This window comes from Protomyctophum parallelum (assembly GCF_964188405.1).
Source record: "Protomyctophum parallelum genome assembly, chromosome: 21".
Lineage (NCBI taxonomy): Eukaryota > Metazoa > Chordata > Actinopteri > Myctophiformes > Myctophidae > Protomyctophum > Protomyctophum parallelum.
The window spans coordinates 792,501-814,266 of NC_139713.1; the positions used below are offsets into that span (position 1 = coordinate 792,501).

The window sequence follows — 21,766 nt, forward strand, 5'->3', positions numbered from 1 at the left end:
GTGGAATCTCAGTATCTCTGTGAAGGAACGTTTGAAATGTCTAATTATTAGGTGTAACTATTTGCTACCTATCTACTTTATGCATGTAAACACCTAGTATTATTAAGTATGGTTCAAGTATCTATCTGATATATATGATTGAACCCTACAAACCCTCCCGCGCACTCAGATCAGCCAACGCAGGGAAGCTGGAAGTACCCTCACTAAAAACGCCGGGACAACGCTCCACACGTCCCAAACTCTTCTCCCTTCTGGCTCCAAAACTGTGGAATGCACTTCCCATTGCAGTCAGAACTGCAGCATCACTCCCAATCTTCCGCCGTAGTCTGAAAACCCACCTTTTTAGACTCCATCATGGCCCATAGCACTTACCCTACCCCCTTAGATAGCATTTCTGTAGACTTAGATAGCATCTGATACAGACTTATAGCATGTTATGTAGACGGCACTACAATTGCATTGTATATGCTATGTCATAGCACGCCATAGTACATATGTATAGCATAGTAGTATATATATTTAGTTTATATGTATAGTCTCATAATATAGATATTCCACTGTTACTTTCTTAGCTTACGCATGTTTTATGATAAATGCTTTTGTGATGTATTCCCATGCTTTTGTTCTTGATTATTGTAAGTCGCTCTGGATTAAGAGCGTCTGCTAAATGCCTAAATTGTAAATTGTAAATTGTATCTATATAAGAAATACACTTTTATCAATTTAGAAATATTCTAGATCCCTTTTTAGTTTTTCAAAGAAAAAAATCATTGATATGTGATGAAAAAAAGGTATATAAACTGAATTAAAATATGTTATACAGTATAATTATTTTATTATTTATTGTAAATTGTCAATTGTTTTAAATGTATTTCATCTTGGACTATAGTGATATTAATACTAAATCTATGTATACATATACATATACTATATAGAGTATGTAGTTGTAAGTTGATTAGCGGTATACTGTGGTTACTTTGCGCCAAAAACCGTGCCAGCCGACCCGCCACTGGATGCGTATGCTAATAAAACAGCAGATTTGTGCCTGGTTTGCTGGGACCAGGTTACATACATGACCATATTTCTTACGTCATCATTGAGAGCTAGTCATACATATACACACCATGTACTCTGGTCCCAGCAAATCAGGCACAATTTGCTATTTTATTTTACTGATTATGTATATAGTATACGTATGACTAGCTCTAAATGATGACGTAAGACATACGTATACATATACATATACTATATAGAGTATGTAGTTGTAAGTTGATTAGCGGTATACTGTGGTTACTTCGCGCCAAAAACCGTGCCAGCCGACCCGCCACTGGATGCGTATGCGAATAAAACAGCAGATTTGTGCCTGGTTTGCTGGGACCAGATTACATAAATGACCATATGTCTTACGTCATCATTGAGAGCTAGTCATACATATACACACCATGTACTCTGGTCCCAGCAAATCAGGCACAATTTGCGATTTTATTTTACTGATTATGTATATAGTATACGTATGACTAGCTCTAAATGATGACGTAAGACATATGGTCATTTGTGTAATCTGGTCCCAGCAAACCAGGCACAAATTTGCTGTTTTATTCGCATACGCATCAAGTGGCGGGTCGGCTGGCACGGTGCACACAGACCGGGCGAAATTATTACTTGCGCGTTCTGCTTGCGCAAGTAATTAAACTAACATCGAGTTGGTTCATGTTGCACATAACATCTGTTCTTTTGGGCACGGTAAAACCAATGGTTTTCGATGGTGACGTAATGACGATATGTTTTAGTGTCGGGAAGATTAAAGGTAATGCTCCTGTGTATACATGTATGTAATCTGGCACCACTGCCGTATCAGGCACAATTAGTCATTACGTCATTTGCTGGGACGGTGCATACGAGTCCCGGGCGAAACTAGTACTTGCGCGCTCTGCTTGGGCAAGTAATAATGTGTTCAGGTTCCAGAGGGGAGGAGAGCTAATAATAATAATAATAATATTAATAATAATATTTCAGGTTCCAGGGGGGAGGAGAGCTCGGAGGAAGACCCTCCTGTCGACATCACGTCGGTTCAGGACATGTTGAGCAGTCATCACTACAAGAGCTTCAAGATCTCCATGATTCACAAGCTACGCTTCACTACGGACGTACAGCTAGGTAAATACAGTACAGTACAGTACAGTACAGTACAGTACAGTACAGTACAGTACAGTACAGTACAGTACAGTACAGTACAGTACAGTACAGTACAGTACAGTACAGTACAGTACAGCTAGGTAAATACATGTACAGTACAGTACAGTACAGTACAGTACAGTACAGTACAGTACAGTACAGTACAGCTAGGTAAATACATGTACAGTACAGTACAGTACAGTACAGTACAGTACAGTACAGTACAGTACAGTACAGTACAGTACAGTACAGTACAGTACAGTACAGCTAGGTAAATACATGTACAGTACAGTACAGTACAGTACAGTACAGTAGAGTACAGTACAGCTAGGTAAATACATGTACAGTAAAGTACAGTACAGTACAGTACAGTACAGTACAGCTAGGTAAATACATGTACAGTACAGTACAGTACAGTACAGTACAGTACAGTACAGTACAGTAGAGTACAGTACAGCTAGGTAAATACATGTACAGTAAAGTACAGTACAGTACAGTACAGTACAGTACAGTACAGTACAGTACAGTACAGTACAGTACAGTACAGTACAGTACAGCTAGGTAAATACATGTACAATACAGTACATGTACAGTACAGCAGTGCAGCGCAGCGCAGCACAGTACATCTCCTTACAACAGTGTTTTACAGGATTTTACCGTTTGTGTTAAAATAACACCATAAAACCACCATTGCGCCCCCTAGAGCACTGGTTCCCAAACTCAAGGACCCCCAAATTGACACTAAGTAGTCCCGTGGACCCCCATTAGAAGAGATATCCCAAGGACCCCCATAAGAGAAGATCTTTACGGCTCTAGCAGTGATTCTCAACCCGTTTAATTCCAAATGTTCAAGGACCCCCAGTTTGACATGCATTAGTCTACCGACCCCCATTTAATGGTCTGGGACCCCCAATTTATATTGTAAAATCACTGTTACAGTTTACAAATGTAATGTATTTGTACACTCTCAGAGTTACAGACCCGTAAGTTACAGACCCGTTTTTTCAATACAAAAAGCGTGAGGCATAATGTTGCTTGCTTACCTCGCTATGATTACGATGGAGTCTCTCTAGAAGCGTTAATATTCTGGGCGAGAGGCATGTTGAAGTCTGAAATGAAGACAGAAGTATATAACCTGACGCTGCCAGATCCAAGAAGCTTGCTACACAAATTTGGATCTCGGAAGCAAATTCGATGACGGGGCTGTTCCTTTTTTTTCAAGATACTTGGTAGATGATTGGATGGGACCATCTGTCTATCACCGTGTGGGCGTGCAAACACAACCAATCATATTGACGTGTCTATATAGCTTCACATCCGGTTTCGCACATATCCCGCCCTTACGTAGCTCACGCTGATTGGTTCGGTGCGGAACGGTTCGGTGTTAGCTCAACTCCCTGAGAGATAGCCTGGTTAATAAACCAGACTAATATCGCACGGACCGCGGGATATTAGTCTGGGGAGGCTCAGCTTGGATTTCATTTCCAGGGGGGGGCGGGTTGAAACATTTTCTCTTTGACGCAATTGGTCAGAGCTACTGTCAGTCAAAGGTCTCAAGCATTGAAAGTCACTGTACCAAAGCCCGCCCATATTGCATACCGTGTCCCGATTGGCCGCCCCATTTCTCTGGTGTAAGAAATGGGCGTACAATTGAGCCTCTCCAGACCGTAATCCGCCGGCAGGCAATTCTTTTTTTGCCAACGGCTGATTCGGTCTGGTTTATTAACCAGGCTACCTGAGAGATCCCAGATGGTTGCTGTGTTGGGGAACATGGTTGCCCAATACCGCCCCCATCTGGCATGGTCAGGTTAAGAAGTATATCCATCTGGTCAAAACCCACGGAGAGCTCCCTAGATTACGCGCGGCGAGCCTTTCTTTCTGATCGCTAAACAGGGAAGTGAACGGCAGAGCGCATGGCGCGAAAAGCAAGGAGAACATTGCAGAAGTGAACCCCCCGGAGCAGCAGCTCAAACGCCTGCAGCAGGACGTCCCCACACGGTGGAGCAGCAGGACGTCCCCACACGGTGGAGCAGCACCGTTGCCATGTTAACCCATTCTGACCTGAGATCAGATTCACACGAGGTTTCCACTGGACACACACTGGTCTGATTAAGGAGTGTGCTGGAACAGAAACGTGCCCTCGTTGCTTATGCAACCGACTATGACCTGCCTGCCGAGTACACCAACAACCAGTGGAGATTGGTTGAGAATCTGATTTCACTGCTTAACCCCTTTGATGAGCTCACAAAAGACATATGCAAATCAACTTTTGAACAAGAGACTGACAATGGTGTGAAAACCGTCAAAGCCACGCTCTTGGAATCTGTCAAGAAGAGATTCAGTGCCATTGAATCTGAGAGCCTGTACACAATCTCAACACTGCTCCATCCAAGGTGAGAACTAGCCTAGGCCTACTTCACGTGTGTGTGTGTGTGTGTGTGTGTGTGTGTGTGTGTGTGTGTGTGTGTGTGTGTGTGTGTGTGTGTGTGTGTGTGTGTGTGTGTGTGTGTGTGTGTGTGTGTGTGTGTGTGTGTGTGTGTGTGTGTGTGTGTGATTATTTATTATTAGTTTGATATATGGGGCTATGCTTAATTAAAGATAACTGTTAACATTACAATAGTGTTGTGGCTATACTGTAGTGTAGGATGGTTTGCATCTCCCTCATTTTCCATTTGAAAATGTAGCCTACAGTTAATAATAGAAACTAGAATAAAAAGTAAAAACACACTTGGAATTTTGGATTATGCTAGTATGAGGCCAGGCAAGCCCATGACTAATCAAAACCTATGAAATTAATCCATCATGAATGAATTCATGTTTATTTATTTCTATTGTTCTCTTCTAATATAAAGGTATAAAGACAGATTTCTCAACGCCGCACTCAAGCTGATCCGTGGGGCTGCTTTCTGACATCCTGGGCTGGGCCCCTTCAGCGCTGCAACAGGTTGGTGAGGACAGTTCTGCTTCTGCAGCTCTGACCCCCACAGAAGGTACCATGGACTGGCTTGCAGCTCTGACCCCCCACAGAAGGTACCATGGACTGGTTTAGAGCTCTGACCCCCCCACAGAAGGAACCATGGACTGGCTTGCAGCTGTGACCCCCCACAGAAGGTACCATGGACTGGTTTAGAGCTCTGACCCCCACAGAAGGAACCATGGACTGGCTTGCAGCTCTGACCCCCCACAGAAGGTACCATGGACTGGTTTAGAGCTCTGACCCCCCACAGAAGGAACCATGGACTGGCTTGCAGCTCTGAGCCCCCACAGAAGGAACCATGGACTGGCTTGCAGCTCTGAGCCCCCACAGAAGGAACCATGGACTGGCTTGCAGCTCTGACCCCCCACAGAAGGAACCATGGACTGGCTTGCAGCTCTGAGCCCCCACAGAAGGAACCATGGACTGGCTTGCAGCTCTGACCCCCCACAGAAGGTACCATGGACTGGCTTGCAGCTCTGACCCCCCACAGAAGGAACCATGGACTGGCTTGCAGCTCTGAGCCCCCACAGAAGGAACCATGGACTGGCTTGCAGCTCTGACCCCCCACAGAAGGAACCATGGACTGGCTTGCATGCTATGTATGATGAACTGTTGGCTGAGGATGGGCAAAATGAAGCTGACGGCAACGACACAATATCATCACAGATTGGTCTTTACCTATCAGAGGCAGTTGTAAAAATAGATAAAACAACCAAACAACCCACAATCAAGCCACTTGATTATTGGAAGGCCAATGCAGGTTGCTTTCCTGCTCTCGCAAAAGCAGCACGAGCCTATCTCAGTGCACCTTGCTTGCACAAGCGTAGATAGCGAGCGCCTTTTCAGTACAGCCGGTCTTATTATTGATGAGAAGAGGAACAGGTTAACTTAAAAAAATGCTGAGATGCTTATATTTTGCAAGGCAAACCTGCCATTCATGCTGCTTAATCAGAAGCAAGCTGACCTAAACGCCCCCCCCCGCCTGCCACATCTTCCTAAACGTCTACAGTAATGTCTCAGCTGAAATGATGACAGGAGATATAGCCAGGCCTACAGATTGAGCTGCAATGTTGTTGTTTTTTTACTTTAGTATTTACTTACTGTGCACTTTACTTTATTGCTCACGGCTCTCTCCCTACTCCTCTAAAGGCCACAGACAGGAACTACCTCAGCTGAAATAGATAGGCCTATTTAAGATTGTTGCATTCATGTTTTTTTTATTTTCTATTTTATTTTGGCTGCCTGTAACCTGTTGCAGTTAGATTTTTGACAGGAAAGCTGCCTACAGTATAATTAAATATAAGCTCTCCAAGACAGTGTCTCTAGAGAGAATGTTGCACTAGTAGAGACTACTAGAGGGAATGTTGCAATTGTACATGTGACAGCTAGTGTACAGTTATTTTTGTTGTTCTGTGTAACTATTCTCATTGGGTTTTTATTTTGTTTATTGCTAATGCTGTGAACTTTGCATACTTATCCTGTCTCGTCCTACATGCAGATAAATAACCAAGTTGAAACTATTTTATTGTGCCTGTAACCTGTTGCAGTAATGCAGTGTGAGACTGAGTTTAATTTTCACAGGAAAGCTACAGTATAATTAAATATAATCTCCAAGTTGTCTCCAAGACAGTGTCTCTAGAGAGAATGTTGCACTAGCAGAGACAACTAGATGTTGCAGTTGCACATGTGACAGTCACAGTATGCACAGTTCTTATTCTCGTTGTTTTTATTTATTGCTAATGCTGACGCTGTGAACTTTGCATACTTAGTGTCTCTAGAGAGAATGTTGCAGTGACAGTGTACAGTTCTTATTCTCATTGTTTTGAGTATGACTTTATTTCTTCCATACAAAAGCTTGTAGCTAAACTCCAAATTGTCTCTAAGAGAGTCTAGAGTGAAATATTGCATGTTGCCTCGGCCTGCAATAAACGGTTGTCAATTCATGATACTTTCTCATCTCCTAATTTCTATACTTAACAATGTCAATGATGTGTAAGAAGAGTCATTCATTAACCCATTCTGACCGGGCACCCATTTTGGTGTCGGCATCATGTCATGCTTTAGCTATTGAAAAATAGCAGATCTACAAGCTCATATCGCGCCACCGAGTGGCGCGATACGAGCTTGTAGGTCTGCTATTTTTGAAAAATCGAAGACACTTTTAGAATCTGATCTCAGGTCAGAATGGGTTAATAATGAAACTGTCAGGATGTAATAGACATTTTTTTGAATCTGATCTCAGGTCAGAATGGGTTAAATACAGTAAGTATATAATGCTACACAATGGGAAAATGTATGGATTTCACGACGCTGTGATCGGTATCGGCCTATACTGTTTCCAGTGATCGGTGATCGGAGCATCTCTAGCTATTAGCGACACTGATGGATTCAAAATGTCGCCCATATGAGGACATCAGAAACCCCTCCCCCCCCCACCAAAATGTGCAACGCCCTACCAACAGTCATTAAGACATGTGAATCCCTTGACTCCTTCAAAACTGCTCTCAAAGGGCACCTATACGGACGGCTGCAATTCGAAACTGGCCGCCGTAATATCTAACACCCCCCCCCCCCCCCACCCCACACTGTATATGTTTCCTTTCCCTTTTTACCTCCTATGATGATTCCTGCTATGACTATAGTTGTGTATATTCGTAGGGTTAGGGTCTCTAAATGTTTTGATGAATTGAACATGGTGGACCCTCTTGTAAACAAGTGTAATGCTTTATGGTGTCGTCCACTCACAGTTAACAGTCTTTGTATTGAGTTGTACTTGTAAATGTACTGTAATTCTGCAAACTGTTAATCAATCAATCAATCAATCAATCAATCCCCCCCCCAGGTGTGTCTGGAGAGAAGCTAGAGATCGACCCGGTGGCCAATCAGAAGACCAGCACCAAGTTCTGGATCCGCCAGAAGCCGATCTCCATCGACTCGGACCACCTGTGTGCCTGTGACCTGGTGGAGGAGAGGAGTCCCAGTATGTTCACACACACACACACACAGAGACTACACTACCCACAATGCACCACTACACCACACACACTGTGACCTGGTGGAGGAGAGGAGTCCCAGTATGTTCACACACACACACACACACACACACAGAGACTACACTACCCACAATGCACCACTACACCACACACACTGTGACCTGGTGGAGGAGAGGAGTCCCAGTATGTTCACACACACACACACACACACACTGTGACCTGGTGGAGGAGAGGAGTCCCAGTATGTTCACACACACACACACACACACACACACACACACACACTTAACACGCACACACACGTCCTTATAAGGAGATAACAACATGTCCTTATAAGGAGATAATAACATGTCCATATAAGGAGATAATAACATGTCCATATAAGGAGATAACATGTCCTTATAAGGAGATAATAACAACATGTCCTTATAAGGAGATAATAACATAACTTGTCCTTTTAAGGTCATGCCATCTTCAAGCTGACGTACCTCAGTAACCACGACTACAAGGCGCTCTACTTTGAGTCTGACGCTGCAGCGGTCAACGAGATCGTTCTCAAGGTCAGTAGGTCGTTGTGAAGGTCAACGAGATCGTTCTCAAGGTCAGTAGGTCGTTATGAAGGTCAACGAGATCGTTCTCAAGGTCAGTAGGTCGTTATGAAGGTCAACGAGATCGTTCTCAAGGTCAGTAGGTCGTTGTGAAGGTCAACGAGATCGTTCTCAAGGTCAGTAGGTTGTTGTGAAGGTCAACGAGATCATTCTCAAGGTCTGTAGGTCGTTGTGATGGTCAGTAGGTTGTTGTGAAGGTCAACGAGATCGTTCTCAAGGTCAGTAGGTCGTTGTGAAGGTCAACGAGATCGTTCTCAAGGTCTGTAGGTCGTTGTGAAGGTCAACGAGATCGTTCTCAAGGTCTGTAGGTCGTTGTGAAGGTCAGTAGGTAGTTGTGAAGGTCAGTAAGTCGTTGTGAAGGTCAGTAGATCGTTGTGAAGGTCTGTAGGTCGTTGTGGAGGTCAGTAAGTCGTTGTGAAGGTCAGTAAGTCGTTGTGAAGGTCAGTAAGTCGTTGTGAAGGTCAGTAGGTCATTGTGAAGGTCAGTAGGTAGTTGTGAAGGTCAGTAGGTTGTTGTGAAGGTCAGTAGGTCGTTGTGAAGGTCAGTAGGTTGTTGTGAAGGTCAGTAGGTTGTTGTGAAGGTCAGTAGGTTGTTGTGAAGGTCAGTAGGTAGTTGTGAAGGTCAGTAAGTCGTTGTGAAGGTCAGTAGGTCGTTGTGAAGGTCAGTAAGTCGTTGTGAAGGTCAGTAAGTCGTTGTGAAGGTCAGTAAGTCGTTGTGAAGGTCAGTAGGTCATTGTGAAGGTCAGTAAGTCGTTGTGAAGGTCAGTAGGTCGTTGTGAAGGTCAGTAGGTCGTTGTGAAGGTCAGTAAGTCGTTGTGAAGGTCAGTAGGTCGTTGTGAAGGTCAGTAGGTTGTTGTGGAGGTCAGTAGGTTGTTGTGAAGGTCAGTAGGTCGTTGTGAAAGTCAGTAGGTCGTTGTGAAGGTCAGTAGGTCGTTGTGAAGGTCAGTAAGTCGTTGTGAAGGTCAGTAGGTCGTTGTGAAGGTCAGTAGGTTGTTGTGGAGGTCAGTAGATTGTTGTGAAGGTCAGTAGGTCGTTGTGAAAGTCAGTAGGTCATTGTGGAGGTCAGTAAGTCGTTGTGAAGGTCAGTAGGTCGTTGTGAAGGTCAGTAGGTCGTTGTGGAGGTCAGTAGGTCGTTGTGAAGGTCAGTAGGTCGTTGTGAAGGTCAGTAAGTCGTTGTGAAGGTCAGTAGGTCGTTGTGAAGGTCAGTAGGTTGTTGTGGAGGTCAGTAGGTTGTGAAGGTCAGTAGATCGTTGTGAAGGTCAGTAAGTCGTTGTGAAGGTCAGTAGGTCGTTGTGAAGGTCAGTAAGTCGTTGTGAAGGTCAGTAGGTCGTTGTGAAGGTCAGTAGGTTGTTGTGGAGGTCAGTAGGTTGTGAAGGTCAGTAGATCGTTGTGAAGGTCAGTAAGTCGTTGTGAAGGTCAGTAGATCGTTGTGAAGGTCAGTAGATCGTTGTGAAGGTCAGTAAGTCGTTGTGAAGGTCAGTAAGTCGTTGTGAAGGTCAGTAAGTCGTTGTGAAGGTCAGTAGGTTGTTGTGAAGGTCAGTAAGTCGTTGTGAAGGTCAGTAAGTCGTTATGAAGGTCAGTAAGTCGTTGTGAAGGTCAGTAGGTCGTTGTGAAGGTCAGTAGGTCGTTGTGAAGGTCAGTAGGTTGTTGTGAAGGTCAGTAGGTCGTTGTGAAGGTCAGTAGGTCGTTGTGAAGGTCAGTAGATCATTGTGAAGGTCAGTAGGTTGTTGTGGAGGTCAGTAGGTTGTTGTGGTGGTCAGTAGGTGATTGACAGGTCACATGGGTGATTGACAGGTCACATGGGTGATTGACAGGTCACATGGGGGATTGACAGGTCACATAGGTGATTGACAGGTCACTGGTGTCTCCACCCATGGTTACTTATAGAGGAAGTGACACACGGGGAAAAGGAATCACAAACACAGTGTAGGCATTTATAAATGGTAAATGGTGCATTTATAAATGGTAAATGGTGCATTTATAAATGGTAAATGGTGCATTTATAAATGGTAAATGGTGCATTTATAAATGGTAAATGGTGCATTTATATAGCGCCTTTATCCAAGGCGCTTTACAGAGATTGTGCATTACATTCACACATTCATACACCGATGGCAGCGGAAACCATGCAAGAAGGCACCAACCTGCACATCGGGAGCAATTAGGGGTTCAGTGTCTTGGAGAAGAGGAGCTCTAGGCGCCAGACAACTTTTAACCCATTTAGGCCTGACGAAATAAAAATAACGTTCGCTCTGAAAGAACTACATCCTGTTGTTTTTAACTCCTCAGATCAACTACATCCTGTTGTTTATAACTCCTCAGATCAACTACATCCTGTTGTCTTTAACTCCTCAGATCAACTACATCCTGTTGTTTTTAACTCCTCAGATCAACTACATCCTGTTGTTTTTAACTCCTCAGATCAACTACATCCTGTTGTTTTTAACTCCTCAGATCAACTACATCCTGTTGTTTTTAACTCCTCAGATCAACTACATCCTGTTGTTTTTAACTCCTCAGATCAACTACATCCTGTTGTCTTTAACTCCTCAGATCAACTACATCCTGTTGTCTTTAACTCCTCAGATCAACTACATCCTGTTGTTTTTAACTCCTCAGATCAACTACATCCTGTTGTCTTTAACTCCTCAGATCAACTACATCCTGTTGTCTTTAACTCCTCAGATCAACTACATCCTGTTGTCTTTAACTCCTCAGATCAACTACATCCTGTTGTCTTTAACTCCTCAGATCAACTACATCCTGTTGTTTTTAACTCCTCAGATCAACTACATCCTGTTGTCTTTAACTCCTCAGATCAACTACATCCTGTTGTCTTTAACTCCTCAGATCAACTACATCCTGTTGTCTTTAACTCCTCAGATCAACTACATCCTGTTGTTTTTAACTCCTCAGATCAACTACATCCTGTTGTCTTTAACTCCTCAGATCAACTACATCCTGTTGTTTTTAACTCCTCAGATCAACTACATCCTGTTGTCTTTAACTCCTCAGATCAACTACATCCTGTTGTCTTTAACTCCTCAGATCAACTACATCCTGTTGTCTTTAACTCCTCAGATCAACTACATCCTGTTGTTTTTAACTCCTCAGATCAACTACATCCTGTTGTTTTTAACTCCTCAGATCAACTACATCCTGTTGTTTTTAACTCCTCAGATCAACTACATCCTGTTGTCTTTAACTCCTCAGATCAACTACATCCTGTTGTTTTTAACTCCTCAGATCAACTACATCCTGGAGTCTCGGGCGAGCACATCGCGCGCCGACTACTTCGCCCAGAAGCAGCGGAAGTTGAGTCGACGAACCAGCTTCAGCTTCCAGAAGGACAGGAAGTCCACCCAGTAGACCCAGCGCCATCTACTGGGGACCCCCTACATCTACTGAGGACCTCCATCTACTGAGGACCTCCATCTTCTGAGGACCTCCATCTACTGAGGACCTCCTCCATCTACTGAGGACCTCCATCTACTGAGGACCTCCATCTATTGGGGACCTCCATCTACTGAGGACCTCCATCTATTGGGGACCTCCATCTACTGAGGACCTCCATCTATTGGGGACCTCCATCTACTGAGGACCTCCATCTACTGAGGACCTCCATCTACTGAGGACCTCCATCTACTGAGGACCTCCTCCATCTACTGAGGACCTCCATCTACTGAGGACCTCCATCTACTGAGGACCTCCTCCATCTACTGAGGACCTCCATCTACTGAGGACCTCCATCTACTGAGGACCTCCATCTACTGAGGACCTCCATCTACTGAGGACCTCCTCCATCTACTGAGGACCTCCATCTACTGAGGACCTCCATCTACTGAGGACCTCCATCTACTGGGGACCTCCTCCATCTACTGAGGACCTCCATCTACTGAGGACCTCCATCTACTGAGGACCTCCTCCATCTACTGAGGACCTCCTCCATCTACTGAGGACCTCCATCTACTGAGGACCTCCTCCATCTACTGAGGACCTCCTCCATCTACTGAGGACCTCCATCTACTGAGGACCTCCATCTACTGAGGACCTCCTCCATCTACTGAGGACCTCCTCCATCTACTGAGGACCTCCTCCATCTACTGAGGACCTCCATCTACTGAGGACCTCCATCTACTGGGGACCTCCATCTACTGGGGACCTCCATCTACTGGGGACCTCCATCTACTGGGGACCTCCTCCATCTGCCGGCGTCTACCAGGGGTCGTTAGAACTACTAGAATATCACTTGGTTTATATAGTTAGTTAGTTAGTTAGTTAACTAACTGGTTCATATATTGATGTACTGTAATAATGGTTTATATGTTGATGTAATAAAATCACTCTTGATTCTCACAAATCCCTGGTGTCTCCACCTGGTGTCTTCACGTGACCGCTGGTCACCGTCCTGGTGTCTCCACCTGGTGTCTCCACCTGGTGTCTCCACCTGGTGTCTCCACCTGGTGTCTCCACCTGGTGTCTCCACCTGGTGTCTTCACCTGGTGTCTCCACCTGGTGTCTCCACCTGGTGTCTCCACCTGGTGTCTCCACCTGGTGTCTCCACCTGGTGTCTTCACCTGGTGTCTCCACCTGGTGTCTTCACCTGGTGTCTCCACCTGGTGTCTTCACCTGGTGTCTCCACCTGGTGTCTCCACCTGGTGTCTCCACCTGGTGTCTTCACCTGGTGTCTCCACCTGGTGTCTCCACCTGGTGTCTCCACCTGGTGTCTTCACCTGGTGTCTCCACCTGGTGTCTCCACCTGGTGTCTCCACCTGGTGTCTTCACCTGGTGTCTCCACCTGGTGTCTCCACCTGGTGTCTCCACCTGGTGTCTCCACCTGGTGTCTTCACCTGGTGTCTCCACCTGGTGTCTCCACCTGGTGTCTTCACCTGGTGTCTCCACCTGGTGTCTCCACCTGGTGTCTCCACCTGGTGTCTTCACCTGGTGTCTCCACCTGGTGTCTCCACCTGGTGTCTCCACCTGGTGTCTTCACCTGGTGTCTTCACCTGGTGTCTCCACCTGGTGTCTCCACCTGGTGTCTCCACCTGGTGTCTCCACCTGGTGTCTCCACCTGGTGTCTCCACCTGGTGTCTCCACCTGGTGTCTTCACCTGGTGTCTCCACCTGGTGTCTCCACCTGGTGTCTTCACCTGGTGTCTTCACCTGGCCATATTAGGTCAGTTTATAGATTCACATCCTGGTTATAGATTCACATCCTGGTTATAGATTCACATCCTGGTTATAGATTCACATCCTGGTTATAGATTCACATCCTGATGACCATAGTCTCATGTAGCCTCATCGCGCACATCACAGCGTGTCTCTGGGCCGTGGGACCATCACTATGGGCCATGGGATGAACCATGTAGGCCTGATTTAAAAAAAAAAGTCTTCTAAATCCTGACAGTTTTCTGAAAAACCTAAGTTTCTATATCAGTGGTTCTCAATATTTCATGTCAAGTAATCGGCCGCCGACCCCCATCTTAAAATATGTTGTTCCAGGAATCCCTCAGAAGCAAAGATTTTAGTTAACCCATTCTGACCGGGCACCCATTTTGGTGTCGGCATCATGTCGTGCTTTAGCTATTTAAAAACAGCAGATCTACAAGCTCATATCGCGCCACCGAGTGGCGCGATACGAGCTTGTAGGTCTGCTATTTTTGAAAAAAATCGAAGAACGACTGACATTTTTAGAATCTGATCTCAGGTCAGAATGGGTTCATCAGACCAGTGTGTGTCCGGCGGAAACCTCGTATGAATCTGATCTCAGGTCAGAATGGGTTAATGCTATTTTTCAACAGCTAAAGTATAACATAAAGGTTCCCGCCCTGAAGGGTTAAAACTTGTTTTGACCAGAAATGCATTCTTGGAGATCAAGGGTCAAGATGACATCATCAGCTAGCAACCCAATGCTAATGTGAGTAGCATCTCGATGACATAATCAGCTAGCAACCCAATGCTAATGTGAGTAGCATCTCGATGACATAATCAGCTAGCAACCCAATGCTAATGTGAGTAGCATCTCGATGACATAATCAGCTAGCAACCCAATGCTAATGGGAGTAGCATCTCGATGACATCATCAGCTAGCAACCCAATGCTAATGTGAGTAGCATCTCGATGACATCATCAGCTAGCAACCCAATGCTAATGTGAGTAGCATCTCGATGACATAATCAGCTAGCAACCCAATGCTAATGGGAGTAGCATCTCGATGACATCATCAGCTAGCAACCCAATGCTAATGTGAGTAGCATCTCGATGACATCATCAGCTAGCAACCCAATGCTAATGTGAGTAGCATCTCCAGTCGATGGATAAAGATAACTATACAAGAGCGATCTTGGCGTACATCTACGCCAATGGCACCACCTGGTGGCCAGACCAGGCTGATACAATTTACAATTTACAATTTAGGCATTTAGCAGACGCTCTTAATCCAGAGCGACTTACATTTAAGCAAGAACAAAAGCATGGGAATACATCACATAAAAGCATTTATCATGAAACATGCGTAAGCTAAGAAGGTAACAGTGGAATATCTATATGATGAAACTATACATACACTATACATAATAAACTATACATATTCACTACTATGCTATACATATGTACTATGGCGTGCTACCTGATACCTGTCCATTTAAACTCTAGACGGGCCTGTTGACTGATACCTGTCCATTTAAACTCTAGACGGGCCTGTTGACTGATACCTGTCCATTTAAACTCTAGACGGGCCTGTTGACTGATACCTGTCCATTTAAACTCTAGACGGGCCTGTTGACTGATACCTGTGCATTTAAACTCTAGACGGGCCTGTTGACTGATACCTGTCCATTTAAACTCTAGACGGGCCTGTTGACTGATACCTGTCCATTTAAACTCTAGACGGGCCTGTTGACTGATACCTGTCCATTTAAACTCTAGACGGGCCTGTTGACTGATACCTGTCCATTTAAACTCTAGACGGGCCTGTTGACTGATACCTGTCCATTTAAACTCTAGACGGGCCTGTTGACTGATACCTGTCCATTTAAACTCTAGACGGGCCTGTTGACTGATACCTGTCCATTTAAACTCTAGACGGGCCTGTTGACTGATACCTGTCCATTTAAACTGTCCCAAAGTTTTTAGGAGAGTTCTCAACAGGCCCGAAAATTAAGGCCCGACCCTAACTGGGCCCTCATCGAACCCCCAAAACACTGCCCCCCCCCCCCCCCCCCCCCCCGCTATCTCCATATATGGAACGGACCTGTTCTGAAATTCCATATACCGGTATGTTGATCTGACCTCATCAAACCCTGTACACTCAAGACACGCTCCATAAATGGCCCGTACAGAATTAATTCCATGTTGATCTGACCCCCCCCCCATGCCAAAGCGCCAGCCGTCAACGAGGCGGATGAGTGCACACCACCTCATCGCGTCTTACTGGTGGTGGTAATAATAATAATAATTATAATAATATTAATAATAAGCAGACAGACAAGTTTATCTCAGAGTTCAGGTTCCATTTATTGGATGTTTATTTTATTTTTATTTTTTTATAAATAGACACACTCTGACACATTGTTTAAAATATAAAAAATACAATAGCATTATTATTCTAGACACTTTAATTTTCTTTTCTTTTTAATGTGAGGTCTTTTATCAATAGCATCTACATTTTTCTTATTATTATTATAGACTAGATTTCATTTAAATGTTCACATCATCATCATCATCATCATGATGAAGAACTTCAGTAGAAAATGGACATGCGGTCACATCGTTACATTTAATCCAGTCAGCCAATAGGAACACAATACAAAATAACACACGCACAAGCACACACACGCACGCAAGCACACATGTGCGCACACACGCACGCGTGCACACAGTGCAGTAACGGAATCATCTTGGTTGTGTTGTTAGAGCAGCGGTTCCCAACGCCCCCTGGAGGACCGTGAGGATATTGCAAGTCGGCCGACCTTCAAATAATTGACGATTTTTTTGTATTTTCATGATAATATAACGATAATAATCGTTTGACCACGTAGAGGACGACTCGGCCCGTTTTCAACCTGTCTTCGTATAAATTACCTTACGGTCTTTTCTATAAATTACCTTACGGTCTTTTCTATAAATTACCTTACGGTCTTTTATAATCTACCAGGAAGAGGTTGAGAACTGCTGTCTTTAACAAAGGTATTCCATTAAATAAAGGTCAAATAATTTGTAACTACTACGGATCATTTAAGGAAACAAAGATAAATATCAATGTAGAAATGTTCATTTCTAAGTTTCCCCACACGTTGAATGAACATTTTGTTTGTGGTGGAATGGTCTTTATTTGCCCTTTAAAATACATCAAATAATGTTCCTCTGTTTTTAAAATACATCAAATAATGTTCCTCTTGTGCTATTTGTGTTGTCCTGAATGTGTCATTGGACAGACAGACAGACAGACAGACAGACAGTCCTTTGTCAGTATCCCATAGGCTGTATGAACAGCAGCCATATTGAACCACACACACACAATAATTTAAAACTAATTTTGGTAACAAGCAGGTGTACAACTAAAGGTATTCCTCAAGCACATTAACCCAATCGGTGCCAAACTCGAGATATCTCGTGATTAGCAATGTAATCCCTCCCACATTAATCTGAGGTCGCGCTACGCAGCCTCCAGTGAGGCTGGACTACAGATAATGTTAATCCATATCCTCCAGTGAGACTATGGACTACAGATATGTCAGTACACAGCCTCCAGTGAGACTATGGACTACAGATATGTCAGTACACAGCCTCCAGTGAGACTATGGACTACAGATATGTCAGTACACAGCCTCCAGTGAGACTATGGACTACAGATAAGTCAGTACACAGCCTCCAGTGAGACTATGGACTACAGATATGTCAGTACACAGCCTCCAGTGAGACTATGGACTACAGATATGTCAGTACACAGCCTCCAGTGAGACTATGGACTACAGATAAGTCAGTACACAGCCTCCAGTGAGACTATGGACTACAGATAAATCAGTACACAGCCTCCAGTGAGACTATGGACTACAGATATGTCAGTACACAGCCTCCAGTGAGACTATGGACTACAGATATGTCAGTACACAGCCTCCAGTGAGACTATGGACTACAGATAAATCAGTACACAGCCTCCAGTGAGACTATGGACTACAGATATGTCAGTACACAGCCTCCAGTGAGACTATGGACTACAGATAAGTCAGTACACAGCCTCCAGTGAGACTATGGACTACAGATAAATCAGTACACAGCCTCCAGTGAGACTATGGACTACAGATATGTCAGTACACAGCCTCCAGTGAGACTATGGACTACAGATATGTCAGTACACAGCCTCCAGTGAGACTATGGACTACAGATAAATCAGTACACAGCCTCCAGTGAGACTATGGACTACAGATATGTCAGTACACAGCCTCCAGTGAGACTATGGACTACAGATATGTCAGTCCACAGCCTCCAGTGAGGCTATGGACTACAGATAAGTCAGTACACAGCCTCCAGTGAGACTATGGACTACAGATATGTCAGTACACAGCCTCCAGTGAGACTATGGACTACAGATATGTCAGTCCACAGCCTCCAGTGAGGCTATGGACTATAGATATGGAGACTACAGATATGGAGGCTGTCAACTTCCGCTTTCTGGCTTTCTCTCTCTGGCCTCAACAACGCCGCCTAGAGGGCTGGGCAGGATTGTGTTTGTAACGTACCTACAATATACATTCTACATGTTATTTTAATATTTTATCATCGTATTTCTGTATTTATTTTAATATTTCATGGTTATATCTCTGGATGATCTCTTGGGTCTTCGTAGATGTAAATGTTTTATTTCTCACAGTGATTCAAACAGAACAGTACAGTACAGTACTGATACAGTACAGTACTGTATCAGAACAGTACTCGCCAATAAGACCTGCAGTGCTCCAGGTAAGGTAGGGTAAGTGATATTTTGTGGTTAAATCAAATAGTTTTTTGGTACAGTGTTAAATCACTATATTGTGACAGTAATCATTGCTATAGTGTGTGTTCAGTAACAGTGTTAATTAGCTCTATATAATATGGAGGTTTTTTAACACTTAATTTAACCAAAGAATATCACTTCCACACACACACACACACACACACACACACACACACACACACACACGTAGAACCATTTATGACCACCAGGGGTCTTCAATGTTTTCCAGGACAAAGACCTCCCCCCCCACACCCCTCTTACTGAGACAACATGTAGTCCAGGAAGGAAGTGAGCCCAGTGTCCATGACATCACTGGTGACATCACTGGCTCTGCTGACATCACTGGTGACATCACTGGCTCTTTGAACATATTATAATATCTAAAAACACACGTAAAAAACAAACCCAGGAAAGTGTTTGTGTTGTGTTCTAAGCGTCATTAAAATAAGATCTGGTTGCAAAAGGGGTGAAGTGGCCCTTTAATTCCAGCAAACCTGTTGAGATGAGATGTGATGAACAACAGACAGACCTGACACAGACACAGTGTGTCTGTTGTCTTTTTGCATAGAAAGTAACTGAAGGTTATGCAATAACCGTGGTTATTTAAGTAACCAAGTTTTTAGACAGACAATGAAATAAAAATAAACGTAGAAAGTAACCGTGCTTTTAGAGACAATTAAATAAAAAATATACATGCCGTTGAAATCATGTCGTGATACACATTAACGCAGACCTCATTGAAAAAAGAATCAAGTTTAAAAAGGATGTATTCGTTAGAAAATTTGACCTCAAGTCCCTTTAATGCAGAAGGCTTCTAAAAGAAAGAAAACGGCTGTTAAATATATTTTTTTGAATGATGAAAAGAAATTAAAAAAACACTGTATTCATCATCTTTCATCAGACAGGCAACATTCTAATAACATCACCGTATATATATATATATATATATATATATATATATATGGGCCTTTCGGCCCCACCCCTCTCCAATTGTTTATATTGTGTTTAGTTTCCAAGATGGCCGCAGCACCAGTAGGGGGTGGGGCGGAGGTGAGCCCTTACTGGGCTGCGTTCACACATTCAAGACACCTGTCTTGAATGTGTCTTGTGTCTGTGTTTAATGGCCGCTCCAATGCATGTCCAATGGAAGCCCATATGGTTTGACCAAACATTTTGTTTGATGGGGTGGAGGGGGGGCAGAACACATCCATCAAAGCTGTGTTCAGACACAAGTCAGGTGTCAGACACAAGGCAAGTGTGTCGACCCCGCCCACTCACCTCCACCCCCCCCTGGTTCTGCGGCCATCTTGGAAACAAAACACAATATAAACAATGGGAGAAGGGTGGGGCAGAGAAAGGCCCTTATTACAGTACAAGTGAGACAAACTGAACAAAGGCGTTGGTTTTCCCGGTGCGGCAGGCCGTTACCGGGTTGGTCCTCCGAGCCGGTAAACACGTCGTCGGGTGGGGGGGAGGGCGGGGTCACGGTGAGTCCTGGTTGGCCCGCCGGCCTCCCGTTCGCATTCTTTTCTTTTTTTTTGGACCGGAGCCGACACACCGAGAAAAGCCTCCACCCCGAGTCAAATAAATCGTCCGCTGGCTCATGCTGTCTATGGGAACGCAGTTTTTATAACGCTAATATCTCGGAGTCTTCTTCCAGGCTGCGTTTTATTTTATTTGATCAAAACAAGCTTGATGTTTCCGACTCATTTCTCTAAACGATGTGATCACCGGTTACATAACCGGAACCCGTTACATAGCGATAATTCACTTCCTGTCTCTCCATTTTCAGAGAGAAACGGCTTTCAAAATAAGACGGCTTAACGTTGGAGTGGACGGTGGCGTTCTGCGAGTTGTCCAAATCAACCACCAGATGGCGCCGGTGGCGGTGAATGAGTTTTAAATGATATCGTCTAGGGCAGTGGTTCTCAACCATTGGTCCTTGAGGGGGTTCCAGGTGGTCCGGGGACCACCAGGGGTCCTTGAGGGGGTTCCAGGTGGTCCCCATGCAGCTAAATGATGGAGAGTTGGTAACCAAATGGACCCTTATAGATCTTTAACTCTTGAGACTGTGAAATGAAACGAAATGGACCCGTACACGGTTCCATTTGGTTTCATTTTACGCTCTCAAGAGTTAAAGATCTGCATTACTTAATAATTTGTAAGACGTCTACACAATATTAGAGAAAAGCCTAATTGTTATTTTATCTCTCCTAATGGTATAAACATTGTGGACAAAATCTCATCCAACGATAACAAAATATTCTTTAGTTTTGGGTCTGAGAGGCTGAGGGCTCTATTTCCGTCACCGCTAAACCCCTTATCCATAAACTTCTTTGCTTCTTTTTTTTTACTATTGTTGAATAGTTCAACTAGTCGATGTAAATCGACACGTTGCGAGCTTGTAGGCTATTTTAACTATTAAAAAAATGTTTTTGATGCGGCATTCCTATACCTAACCTGACTCGGCCAGATGGTGGCAGTATTGAGTTCAACAGTTCCCTCCTCCTACCTCAATCTGGTCTCTCAAGCAGAAACGATGAACAGGAAGCAGCGGGACAACAATGATGATAGCTCCATAATAATGTAGAGTTGTAGTCCTGTTAGCTTGTGTTTACATTAGAGTTGTAGTCCTGTTAGCTTGTGTTTACATTAGAGTTGTAGTCCCGTTAGCTTGTGTTTACATTAGAGTTGTAGTCCTGTTAGCTTGTGTTTACATGTGTGCTGTGGCAGAGCTTCAATACGCCACCAGTCTGGCGTTGATCCCGCCTCCAGCGGACGCGTACGGCCGCGATCAGAACAGGATCGGAAGTTTCGTCGTCTCTGCCCGAGAGAGACCGGATAGAAGCAGGAGGAGGAAAACTCACCGCTGCCCCCATCTGGCGGAGTCAGGAGGTGTTCCATCCCGGTTCTAACCCATTCTGAACGGGAACCCATTTTGGTGTTAGCATCATGTTATGCTTTAGCTATTGAAAAATAGCAGATCTACAAGCTCATATCGAGCTTGTAGGTCTGCTATTT

General features: G+C 44.3%; 1 protein-coding gene across 4 annotated transcripts in view; it reads left to right on the forward strand.

The window, feature by feature from the left end:
* mapkap1 (MAPK associated protein 1) overlaps positions 1 to 12,226 on the forward strand; it is a 35,410-nt gene extending 23,184 nt beyond the window's left edge. For all 4 annotated transcript variants that reach the window (XM_083794472.1, XM_083794470.1, XM_083794471.1 and 1 more), the window contains 4 exons: positions 2,017 to 2,157; positions 7,995 to 8,132; positions 8,608 to 8,705; positions 11,999 to 12,226. In XM_083794472.1, coding sequence (XP_083650598.1) covers positions 2,017 to 2,157; positions 7,995 to 8,132; positions 8,608 to 8,705; positions 11,999 to 12,121 — 500 coding nt within the window. In that variant the 3' untranslated portion in view covers positions 12,122 to 12,226. The remainder of the gene's footprint in view (positions 1 to 2,016; positions 2,158 to 7,994; positions 8,133 to 8,607; positions 8,706 to 11,998) is intronic.
* Positions 12,227 to 21,766: the final 9,540 nt, after the last annotated feature.